Source organism: Dreissena polymorpha, unplaced genomic scaffold (assembly GCF_020536995.1).
Source record: "Dreissena polymorpha isolate Duluth1 unplaced genomic scaffold, UMN_Dpol_1.0 chrUn028, whole genome shotgun sequence".
Lineage (NCBI taxonomy): Eukaryota > Metazoa > Mollusca > Bivalvia > Myida > Dreissenidae > Dreissena > Dreissena polymorpha.
Window position 1 is genome coordinate 276,451 of NW_026273342.1, and position 13,494 is coordinate 289,944.

At 33.6% G+C, this 13,494-nt stretch overlaps 1 protein-coding gene across 9 annotated transcripts in view; it reads right to left on the minus strand.

Annotated features, from left to right (window-relative positions):
* Positions 1-13,494, minus strand: part of LOC127863698 (TNF receptor-associated factor 4-like) — a 70,728-nt gene that overhangs the window by 22,445 nt on the left and 34,789 nt on the right. For 5 of the 9 annotated variants that reach the window (XM_052403306.1, XM_052403318.1, XM_052403317.1 and 2 more), the window contains exon 2: positions 3,914-3,965. The exons of 1 other annotated variant lie outside the window; for it this stretch is intronic. In XM_052403306.1, the coding sequence (XP_052259266.1) occupies positions 3,914-3,965 (52 nt within the window). Of the gene's footprint in view, positions 1-3,913; positions 3,966-7,708; positions 7,953-12,035; positions 12,083-13,494 lie in introns of those variants that run through there. 3 more of the 9 variants (XM_052403311.1, XM_052403316.1, XM_052403309.1) reach the window with 3 other exon arrangements.

A 13,494-nucleotide genomic window follows, 5' to 3' on the forward strand; every position in this document is an offset into this window, starting at 1 on the left:
CAATGAACAACAAAGTTATGGCCCCGGACAAGCTCAATTATGGCCATTTTTGACCTTTGAACTCAAAGTGTGACCTTGACCTTGGAGATATCGACATAATTCTTTTGCGCGATACACCCGATACACCGTCCAATGATGGTGAACAAATTTGCCAAATGATATTAAAATTTCACAATGAACGACATAGTTATTGCCCGGACAAGCTCATTTAAAATCTCACGATAAATGATAAAGTTATGGCCCGGACAAGCATTTGACCTTTGAACTCCAAGTGTGACCTTGACCTTGGAGATATTGACATACTCTGTTCACACGACACACCATCCCATGATGGTGAACAAATATACCAAGTCATTTTAAAATCTTATGATAAATGACAAAGTTATGGTCCGGACAAACTTTCGGTTTAAAACACACTAATGGACCCCCGTGACCTAGTTTTTGACCCGGCATGACCCATATTAAAACTTGACCTAGATATCATCTAGATACAACTTGTGACCAAGTTTGGTGAAGATTGGATGAAATTTCGGGACAGACCGACAGACAGACAGACCGACCGACAGACCGACAAAGTGACTCCTGAGTATATAGCCCCTATTACCAATGGTAATGGGGTTATAAAAACAAGAGCTGTCAGAGGACAGCGCGCTCGACTATTCCAGTGCTTGACAATATAACGTAAGCCATCATGGGGAAATTGTTAATATTCAATAATTTATTAGACGATCTTTCAAAAATAAAAAAAGGAAAAAATAAAAGATAACAAGATGTGTTTGTGAAACACAATGTCCCCCTATATGACGTTTGACCTTGAAGGATGACCTTGACCTTGTGAAGGATGACCTTGACCTTGACCTTTCACCACTCAAAATGTGCAGCTCCATGAGATGCACATGCATGCCAAATATCAAGTTGCTATCTTCAATATTGCAAAAGTATTCATAAAATAAGCGATTTGGGCCACATATATTTGACCTCTGACCTTGAAGGATGACCTTGACCTTTCACCACTCAAAATGTGCAGCTCCATGAGATGCACATGCATGCCAAATATCAAGTTGCTATCTTCAATATTGCAAAAGTATTTATAAAATAAGCGATTTGGGCCACATATATTTGACCTCTGACCTTGAAGAATGACCTTGACCTTTCACCACTCAAAATGTGCAGCTCCATGAGATACACATGCATGCCAAATATCAAGTTGCTATCTTCAATATTGCAAAAGTATTCATAAAATGAGCGATTTTGGCCACATATATTTGACCTCTGACCTTGAAGGATGACCTTGACCTTGACCTTTCACCACTCAAAATGTGCAGCTTCATGAGAAACACATGCATGCCAAATATGAAGTTGCTATCTTCAATATAGCAAAAGTTATTGCAAAATGTTAAAGTTGGCGCAAACAGACCAACAGACAGACAGGGCAAAAACAATATGTCCCCCACTACTATAGTGGGGGACATAAAAATTGGGGGGGGGGGGGGGGGGGGGTAGGGGGGGTGGGGGGGTGAGAGGGGGGTATAATGTGGAGTGTGGTAATTTATGACATAGATTTATCAATAATATGCATATTCTAAGTATAAAAGGGGCAATAATTATGACAAAATGCTTGATAGAGTTGTCTGCTCTTGTTTATAGGTTGGGGTCATGTTGGTAAACAAGTATGCAAAATATGAAAGCAATATCTCAAGGGACAATGAAAATAAATGGGGTAGTACGAAAACTTTAACATTTGCTGCATATTCTAAGTGGAAAAGGGCAGATAATTATGACAAAATATAGGTTGGGGTCATGTTGGTGAACAAGTATGCAAAATATGAAAGCAATATGTCAAGGGATAAAGAAAATATTTGGGGTAGTACGAAAACTTTAACATTTGCACACTAACGCAGACGCTAACGCTAACGCAGACGCCGGGGTGAGTAGGATAGCTCCACTATATATATTTCATATATAATAGTCAAGCATATGATAATGCAGGGCTGTAAACAGTCTTGTTTAACCTGTATCTGGTCTTTAACCCCTAAGTTTGCATATATTGTTAGAAATATATTTTTTAAAGTACATGAAGGGATTATGATTATTTTTTAACATTTGCCTGAAAAAAATGTAGGCATTTTATTGTTCACAAAAGGAAATTTGTTTATACTTAGAACGTCTCTGGTGCGTTTTAAAGGCCATTTAAACGACATTTTATACCTAAATTATCGGAATCTTGGACGCTACATATGACCGTTAAGTATCAAAAAAGTTAATAAAAACAATCTGCTACAAGTAATTGTCAATTTTTTATTCTGTTACCATAAACAGTGTTTGACGTGACAATGATGTAACAACCTTAACTACAAAAAAATAGTCATATATTTCATTTGATTTCAGATAGAAAAAGAACAAATTGAGACGCAGCTCACTCATACAAGCCATAATATGTATATGGATAATAAAATGTGCTTTATATTCTAGCTCGGTACGTTCCGATGTCCTCCATGATAATAACATAGAAGTGTACAGTGCGACGCTTTGTTTAATATACGGATTTTCCAAATCATTTTGCTGAGCCATTTTGGCATCAATTGAAGTTATTAAATTGAAATAATTATCTGCCTCAACATGAACCAATTGTACTCAATGATAATATTTGTTTGTGAATATCATAGTACCTAAAACTCATTAAATTGCCTTAATTTCTTATATAGATTTTATACTTTGACATAAATTTTCCTTTCTTTTGCTTGTAATCTCAACATTGCTCTCTAACTGCCTCGCTGTGCCCTCAGCGTGGCTACGACATTGAATCAAAATAGGATGATTTCACCAACAACTCGGGTTCTAGTTTAAAAATAGAACTTTTTTTTATTATTGAAGCATTGACTTTAACAGCAAAAATAAGTAAATACATAATGTGTTTTTATCACAAACCTATAGTTTATAAACAAAATACGAGATTAACATCAAAAATATTTAATAACATGAAAAAATGAACAACATTAATACACTGCAGATGGAAATCAAGAAACAAAAGCATCTATAAAAACTGAATGAAAAACATAATACCTTGATGCTATTCCTTTGCAGTTTATTCTTCGTAATTCAGTTTGCTTTCTAACTTTCACAAGATTTACCCAAATGTGTAATGTTACATAACACAACACTATCATACAACTAGGCAACTCTCAGTATTTTCATCAAAATGACAGAGAGAACATTTGTCAACATCATGTTTGTCTCTTCTATTAATACAATACACTATGAGCAAAGAAGATATATAATATACAGTTGTTATCTTGCAATACAATACAAACCATTTAGTACCACATACATTATACAACAGCTGCTGAAAGCAATTGATTTAAAATGGTTTGTGCCAAACAAATAATCTAAGGGATAATTGATTAAAGTTTGTTTAACACTATTGGCAAAATAAAATATGATATACCCCATAATATATTATAAACGCCAAGAGACAAATACCAAACCCATTTGACAGACTCAAATTACTTAACAACAATTATGTGTATTTATGAAAGCTTTAATTATTTATAATAGTTCAACTGTCAATAGATATCATATTAGATGCCTTATTGTGTGACCTATACACTATTTTGTATTCTGGTAATTAAATTCTGCATTATAAATCATTGCAAAATAATATATAAATATATACAAAATAATGATCTGAACTTGAATTTCATGACCAAGCTTTCTCTCTATAATAAAAACGTCAAAGTGAGTAAATTAATACAACTATTAATTTCTTACAGTAATAAAATAATATTATAATGACCACAAAATGCCTTTAAATAGAGTTTTTTTAATGGGATTTTTCATATAAATTGTGGGCAAGTAATATACAAAATAAAAGGGAGGCAATACCTAACCATAATTCAAAATTAGAGTTACTTACCTTTGCATAATCTATTGGTTTTTCATCCTCTGGACATTTGAACACACCACCGCTAAAAGCAAAAAACAATAGTAAATAACTATCATATCATTTTATCATTTATTTTATTCCTTGTATCAAAGTCTTAACAAACACAGAAATAATACCTCAGCTGTTTCTTTCAAAGCAATATTAATTTGTACTAATAATAATTTCATTTACAATTAATAAATACATTCAGATTAAATTCCAAAATAGCCAATATTATTGTTTTATAAATGTGTTCAATATGATGGCAAATCTAGTAATGAGTTTAGATAAAAATAACCGCACAAAGGTAAATAAGGTAACAGCTATTTTATTGATTATGGTATTTTCTCTGTGCCAATTTCTACTGTTATTTATTGGTTTATGTTACCAATGAAGCATGCTGAGTACAACAATTACCCCAAAATAATGATTGCCCCATATGCTGCTGAAATTATTATAGTTATCAGATTGAGCCTTGTTCTGAGAAAACTGGGCTTAATGCATGTGAGTAAAGTGTCATCCCAGATAAGCCTGTGCAGTCCACACAGGCTAATTAGGGATGCCAATTTCCGCCTAAACTTGATTTTCAGTGAGGAGGGACTTCCTTGAAACTAAAAATGCCATAAAAGCGGAAAGTGTCGTCGGTAATTAGCCTGTGCAGACTGCACAAGCAGGGGATTTTATCTGATTTTGGGGAAAGGGCCTGGCCTTTTTTGAGGGGAAAAAAATCGCGCGAAACGTCGAATTTTGGGGGAAAAAAATTGTGCGAAAAGCTGGATCTTGGGGAAAATAAGCAAAGTCTTAAATAATCAATTTAACATATTTTACTGTTTTTAAAACAAATTCAAGGCAACAGATAATTTAATTATGCAAGATTTTTCTAGTTTCTACAGTGGATCAGGATAACTTATATATTTAAAGGAAAAAATTTTTTTTTTTTTTTTTTTTTTTTTAGGGGAAAATGAAATCTAGGGGAAATTTTACCAGCTGAGGGGAAAAAAAATCTGAGGGGAAAGGGCCGATTTTCGGCGGGTCCCAAAGAAGGAAAAAAAACCCTGACAAGCTAATCTGGGACGAGACTTTATGCACATGCATTAAGACCATTTTTTTCAGAACACATCTCAGATTGATCTGATAGAATTAGATGAAGAAGCTTCAGTGTGTGCCTTTCATTTACCTGTCATGTAAGAGGACCATGCTCTGTGAAAAGGGGGTTTAATGCATGTTCCTAAAGTGTCATCCCAGATTAGCCTGTGCAGTCTGCACACTTTCCGCTTTTATTTCAGGACGACACATTACGCACATGCATTAAACCCTCTTTGCATAGAGCATGGCCCAATTAAATAATTGCAACACTATATTATACAGAAAATTGTGTTTTAGAATATACAATTTCAAAAACTCAGAAACTTGCAGTGAAATCATTCTATTCTAAGTACAGTGATATACATGAAAATAACTACAGTAACATTCAGGAATACAACAATGACTTCAAAACTCTGGTTTTTGGATATACCAAGCCTCTGGTAATCCGCTTAAAATTTGAAACACATTTAAAAAATTGATTCAATTAAAATAATTTATTCAATGCAGGGAGCATTTACATGATAAATGTTTTTGCTTGAGTTAAAAAGTGAGAAATCATTCCAAAATATTGGTGTTCGTAAGTGGATCAAAGATTATTTTATCAATACAAACTTAATTTCTACTAATAGCCATAAATTTTTAATAGATCATTTGATCATGGTCAATTTAGCATGATTTTATTGCATGTCTTTTGTTGTGAGAAGGATATTTCCAAAGGTCAATTTTACTATTTCAAATTTATGTTAATTGCATTTCAATGACCTTTCTTTTAATGACAACCTTTATAACTGGGCAAATCAGCAGACAAACATAACTCCTATTCAAACCAGGAGTATATGAGTCGTGTTCTGAGAAAACTGGACCTAATGCATGTGCGTAAAGTGTCGTCCTAGATTAGCCTGTGCAGTCCGCACAGGCTAATCAGGGACGACACTATCCGTCTGATCTGGATTTTTTGCTTTGAAGATACTTCATTTAAACGAAAAATGTCATGAAAGCGGACAGGGTCGTCCTGCACAGGCTAATCTGGGACGACACTTTACGCACATGCATTAAGCCCAGTTTTCTCAGAACGTGACTCATATATTTTATACTCAAAACCAACATGAAAACATGTAAAATACTTAAAACACTCAGAAAAGGTTATTTATTTTGTTTTCTTTTAAAAAGCATGCTGTTATTTAAAGTATCCTACACACAGATTAATCTCCTGAGGAAGTTATAAAAGTCTATCATGACTATCAGTGAACCTTTATTATTAATTTATATCCTAGAACAGGCATATACAGTATATGTATATCTTTAAAAACATGATTTTCAGGGGTGTCAAATGCCCAAAATCTAAAATCCTGAAAATAAGCCTTGAGTGTGGGGGCCAGTGCCAAATGAGGGTTAATAATTCATTTAATTATGTTAACTGTGTAAACAATATGTCCAATTAAAACATTGTGTTTAAAATGACATTTTGTGACAACAATCTTTAAATACCAGAACAAAAATCCTCTAATTTATATCAATATCAAAAGCAATTTTTAGGGCCTAAATCCTGAAATCAAGAATAATCCTGAACTTTGACACCTCTGGATTTTAAATAACATCCTGTAAAGCATAATGTGGGTCAGACACATTTAAATGCAAACTTTATAGAAGGCTGCTGCTTATTATCAAATAATAAATAGTAATCGAAGATCAATCTCACCTTTTCTTTACTAGTCCCATTTGCAACATTCACAACAGAGAACCAATTTAAATAAGGTGATAAATATTTTCTTCAACACCTAATTATTTCAATTAAAGCTAAATGATACTTAAAGGTCAGAGTCATTTAACAAATTAGTAATGTGCATATACTTGTACTGATGCAAATGCATAGTGGCATGATCTGAAAAAAAAACAAATCTTATGTGCATTAAGTTAGAAACTCGTAATACAAGTTCCTTCATCATCATTCTTATTAAAAGTCAATTCAACCTGTCAACTAACTATTACATTTTATTGCCAAGATCACAATTTTTGATAAAATATTTGATCTTCAAATGTTGACAAGTTAACAGATGTTTTCTGGTGTAACATATATCTGAATAATGTTAATTAAAGGCTGGAAGCAAATCAATTGAAGACACATTTATTATAGTTGGGTTGAACAAATATTTATGGTACTCAAAAGGACAGTTTATATTTGTATTATTTTTTTTTGGAAAAGCACACTTAAAATTCGAGATTAGAAACTGTTCAGGCTATTGTCAAAAGTATCATCTATAATTGGTAGGTATTTTATTTTCCCCTGTTTGAGCTTATAGGGATTAATTTTCCCACACTTTATCTCTATAGAAATTTTTGAAGAATTTAAAAAGCAAATAATAATTGTCATTTTATTACACTCAGTTATTAAATAAAAGTGTTTGTTAAGCAAAACAAATGTTGTTAAAACTGAATTGGAATATTTGCACAAATAGAATATCTTTATAGGTTCATATTACTTTATGCCCCCAAAAAGACAAAAAATCTACATTGATAATTAAGTTAGCTTCAATGCCTGCAGATATCTCTTTTATAAATAGCAGTTAAATATCAAAGCCAATAGATTTACATAAGAAGAAACCTATTGGGTTAAAAAAGTAAATATAGGCAATATTATTTTCGCAATAACAGTGTTACAATGTATATTATATTATACTTATTATCTAAGAGAAAACTCACAGCAATTTCATGTTTCGTACAGGTAATCCTGATACACAAGTCATTATTGAGCTTTTGTTCGTCTTGAAGCTCCCTTCTCAAAATGACAAACAAAAATGACAAACCTTGAAGTTTATTTTCACCTATCATGTCATCATCAAATTGAATACATCAAAGCTTATAATTCCCACAAGAACAAGGATGTTTTGATCATGTCTTAAACCAACATCACAAGAGACAAAGCTAGATGAACATGGGCTGTTACTGGATTGTATTAGACTATAATACAGATTCCAATCATTTCAAGTTTTCTATCTGATAGTCTGTGTATAGTGTTTATTACTAAAACAACAAATGATGTACACAAATCTTGATTATCATTTTGATAGAGATAGTATCAAATCACTAATGAAAGGATGATATCTAAATAAACCAGCAGTCTATTGATGTTGAAAGCAAACATAAAAATAATCAATTGTTTTTCCTACATTGATATCTTCAAAGAGATTAGAGTTGATTTCAATCTATTGGAACAGTTTTGTTGACATTGACAAATGTTTGCAAATAATATAACATACACCTTAATCATCTATGTAATCGTGTATACAGTGTTTATACACACTGCAAATTGGTTGAAATAATATGAACAGTTACTATTGTTCCTGTTACTTAAATATTAAGGCTCAGTGTTGTCACAATATGTAAGACTGAAGGAAACTAGTACAATATACAACAGGTGATGTTGAAATACCAGTAATTCCAGATAGAAAATATGTGGGTTTCTATTTATAAATTAGGGATGCGAGAGGTTAACTGGTTGACCATTTAATCTATCAAAACTACCAGTTAACCGGTTACATTTTCAGAAAAAGGTTAACACTTTCCCACTCAGAAAAAGGGAAAATGGCCATGTGTAACTCCGTGACACTCGCAGGCTGTTCTGGTTTTTATGCTGTTTGCTGCTCATCAGAATCTAAGCAGTGCTCCAGCTAGGCCTAAATCGAAGGGCGCCGCGCCCTGCCCTCCCGAACCTCCGCCCTGCCCCCCCCTCCCCCCCCCCCAAAAAAAAAAATTTTTTTTTTTTTTTTTTTTTACATATGATTTTTCATAAATCTCTTATTACATTGTAATTACTTTAATCCTCATTGTAGACATTATATTTGAATGGTTTAATAATAATGGGAATAATACAATTATTTATAACATATAAATTAACATGCAATAGGAAGCATTCCAGAAACACCCGCGCGCTCGTACGTGCCCTTTTCACAAAACACTGCGCGTCAAAAGTGCCCTTTTGACAAAATACTGCGCGTCGAAAGTGCCCTTTTGACAAAAAAGCCCCCCTGCCCTTTTCAAATCCTAGCTGGAGCACTGCTAAGGGTTGGAAATAAAGCCTGTAAAACTTGAATCTTAGTAAGAAAGGTCTTTAATTAAATTTAACTTTCTATGGGACTTCAAACGCGTCAAAATACGTTTCTTAGAGGTAATGGGTTAAACTGAGAAAGTTTGATGATGCTTATTTTCATGGAATAATTTGTACTTTTTCGATTTGTGTGCTTAAAAATACACCATCAGTGTCAACAAACAAAGTAATGTATCAGTACAATGATAACACTAAGAAATGTCAAGAACAAGAGATGTGTTTGTTAGAAACACTATGCCCCCTATTACACCTCTTTGAAGCCAAATATTTGACCTTTGACCTTGAGGGATGACCTTGACCTTTCACCACTCAAAATGTGCAGACTTTTCTTACTAGATTCAAGTTTTTAAGACTTCATCTCCAAACCGTAGATACTGATGAGAAGCAAACAGCATAAAACCCGAACAGACTGCGAGTTAAGCCATAGCTGAGAGAAATCAATTACCAAGATTATGTTTCTTATTGATAGCAAAAAAAAAACAGGAAACCCAGTTCATGCATAATTGCAGTTTATTGTCACCAATATCCCTCTCCGCACTATCTCTAGACACATCAGCAAGTCGGCAGTGAGTTTTTTCCCCTGACTAGAGCTTATTCAGCTGGTACCATTGTCAGTCAAACAAAGAAAGTTTGATTCAACACCAGATGACAAAGAAAACATGTCAATGAATAGAACACAACAACTTATGCAAAATGTTATTATTCCTTTTTCCTTATTGTTAGTTTGTAGATTTTCCAGTTAATTATTTTATTGAGTCCTTACAGAGCAATGTAACATATGTTCTAGTAAATATATAAGACTATTCAAATACACATCAAACTATAGAATCAACCATGATTATTAACAATATTTATCATGTTATATTTAAGTAGATGGATACCCTGAAATATGTTATTCCCTAAATGTAATATACCAGTCGTGATATTTTAATCAATATAAGCTAACAATTTAAAAAAAAATACATATTTTAGAACTTTTCTTTTTTCATTGTTTGTGGTTGACGGTCCCTTTAAGGTTATTTAGATCGCATACTGTCATAACAGTAGTGTTTTTCCCAGGCCATTTTAGCGTGGCGAAAAGCCACGCCGCCCTCCCGGATCGCCACTCTGCCCTTTTCAAAGGCAAATTTCGCCACGCGCCCTTTTTTTCAAAGGCAAATTTCGCCACGTGCCCTTATCGATAACATCTTTATTGCCTTATGATCTAACTTGGTCCGCAAAATCAGCTTCCTTGATTGTCTGTGACGCTCTGACTGTGCTTGATTTACTCGCGAGACGTCAACGTCTAATCGACTATATAAATTGAGCAGATTTAATCTATTACAGTGCTCGATTTATAGGTAGGTCTCTGACTGCAACAAAGCGGTGAATTAGTCATGCGTGAATAACCCCGTGTCAGTATCAATCGATAATGCGGAAGGCTATGTTATACCAAGCGCACTTTTCGGTCGGCAATGTGTTCTCCTCCACGATAAAATCATTACTTCGGGACTTTTGATGAAAAACTCGATGTTATTCTCGTGGCAATTGTGTATATCATGCATTATTCAGTTATATCAAAACATATATTTTTACGCATAATTACATTTAAAATCACAAACACATTTATTCTTAACGTTTTCGTCTTTAAGATAATTAGATCTAATTATTCAAATAATTACTGAGACGTATACTAATTTAACAAAATGCGAATCGCGTATACGATTTAACATTGCTATGCGCACCTGTCGCTTACATCATTTGACATTTTATCAACATGGCGGACTATACAGAATTAAATTGTGACTCGGCAAAAATGGCAAATAACGTCGTAAACGATCGAATTAACAATGGAGATTACACATTAAGAAGGAATTAATGAAATGTCTGTGATAATCAACGATGCATTAAAATGTTTTAGATACATGTAGCAACAACATTATTTATTTATTTGTAACTCGGTGGATGTATGTCACGGAAACGAGTGTTTGCATATTGTTAGCGATCAATTTACTCGCAATGTTATTTTAAACATCTGTCAAGATTATTGTTAGAAAATGGGATAAGACAAACATGGTTTCATTTATATGTTAGTGGATCTGTGTATAATCAGATTCATATGCATATATTGCTTTATTATGTTTGTCGTGCTGTACAGTTTATTGAAACAGCATGGAACTTAAATGTACATTGCAAGGTAAATATATTAATATAAATCATAGTAAGTTAAATACATCTATTACCGTTAAATGTGCTTGTTTATATTTTTTCCACAACTGCCTCTGATGCGATTACATGTTTCTCCCTAATTCAGGTATTCACGGAACGTTTTTGCCCTTTTTTGCCTAAACTGCGCGCTAAAATGCCCTTTTTGAAAGTAATGCGCCATGCCCCTTTGCCCTCCTGGGAAAAACACTATAACAGAATATCTTGAGTTGTTTCTACTCACGATGCATCATTTTAGGTACATTTTATGGTGAGAAAGTCTCCTAACCTGATAAATAAAACCAACTTAATTAAAATGGTGAAAACTTTGTTGATCATCAACTATTTAAACACACTCAAATAAATAACGATTACCGGTCACCGGTAATGATGTGTTAATCAGTAAACAAGAGATGTGTTTGTCAGAAACACAATGCCCCCTAATGCACCGCTTTGATATTATTTTACCTTTGACCTTGAAGGATGACCTTGACTTTTCACCACTCAAAATGTGCAGCTCCATGAGATACACATGCATGCCAAATATCAAGTTGCTATCTTCATTATTACAAAAGTTATTGCAAAAGTTTAACCAAGGTTAAAGTTTGTGACAGACAGACAGACAGACAGACAGACAGACACATACAATGAGAGACAGACAGGACAAAAACAATATACCCACATTCATCCGATCCAGGGGCATAAAAAGAATTCTACTATATTGCTAACAAACCTTACCTCAGTCTAGCAACACTTCGTATCTTGAACATGTTATCAACTTGAGACCAATATCACTCATATCATACAACAAACACCATAGGTTGAATAAAATGTCTGTAAAGTATCAGTTATTTTGGCAATATCAGCAATTAAATGCCTATTAACTTCACCAAATTGTCACATATTGTCCACATCAAAACTGCATATTGTCCCTATATGTTTATTACTTGAAACAATAATTATTTCCTTGTATGGAAACTTTGCCTCTAGAGTCTTCACTGTGCTGCTCAATGGTTTCAGGTCGTTTCGCCCTAAACCCTGTTCGCCCTAGGTCAACCTGAGTCGTTTCACCCTTGGTCATTCTGCCCTTACAAGTGGGTTGTTTCGCCCTTATTTAATTCTTATATAATATAACGGTTTTGTAAATGTTTGTTTTAATCTGAATAGTATCTGTTTTAATCTGAAACATATATGGGAAATTAAGATTATTTGATTGTTACAAATTTGATTACTGTGCAATTATCCGTTTTATTTAAGTTGCAATTAATTAACGGAAACATTATGTTACAAACTAAGTATCACCATTAATTAAATTGGCAGAGGTATGATGCATTGAATGGCCAATTAAAATAACTTCGGGACCAATGACCAAACAAACTTAGATCGGGAGACGTCTGATCAGATGATTTGCTAATTACTAGCACAGAAACATTAAAAGCAGATACTATAAAAGCGTTATATTGTTTTTATAAACTTTAAGCCAGTTTGCATCTTTGGATCTCATGATATTTGCCGAAAGTGTTTATAAAAAGCAACTTGACTATGGCATCGTCATTTGTGAATTTATATATCGACACGTTCTTATGGCAGACGAATTGTATATTTCGTGTGATTACAGTAATTGTGAATTGCATGCAAAATATGCACAAATAAGAAATCATGTAATTCTACCTCGGGGAAAGTATGGGCTTTTAATTTGAATGATGAATAAAAACTCGTAGTGCTTTGTTTTTAAGTGGAATCTTTCTATGTTAATTACGCTGCATCTTAATAGCTTAGTGACAGCGGTTGAGATATATCAGTATTGTCGTAAAACTGCTCGTCTATTATAATGGTCAAGTGGAGTTACTGTTTGTCGCACACCACTCATTCGTGATTGTGATGTACAATGGAGGCGCTAAAAATCTAGACCAAACTGGAAAACAACCAGAATTTAAGTCCCTGTTGACACCTATACTGTTACCTGCGGAAAAACCTTGTTGACACCTCCCTTTACCAGCTATCCGTTATATGGTCATCATTGCAGCCCAATGTAAGCTTTCAATGTAAAAGTGCACAAACACAAACATAGAAAAAGACAGTTTTCCAAATTTTATTTTTTTGTAAAAATCTGTTGCTACCCGTTCATATCTGCCGTTGAGTATCCTTTTAGAGTTTCCTGTTTAATTGCCTGTTAAAGTCTTGAAAATATAAATCT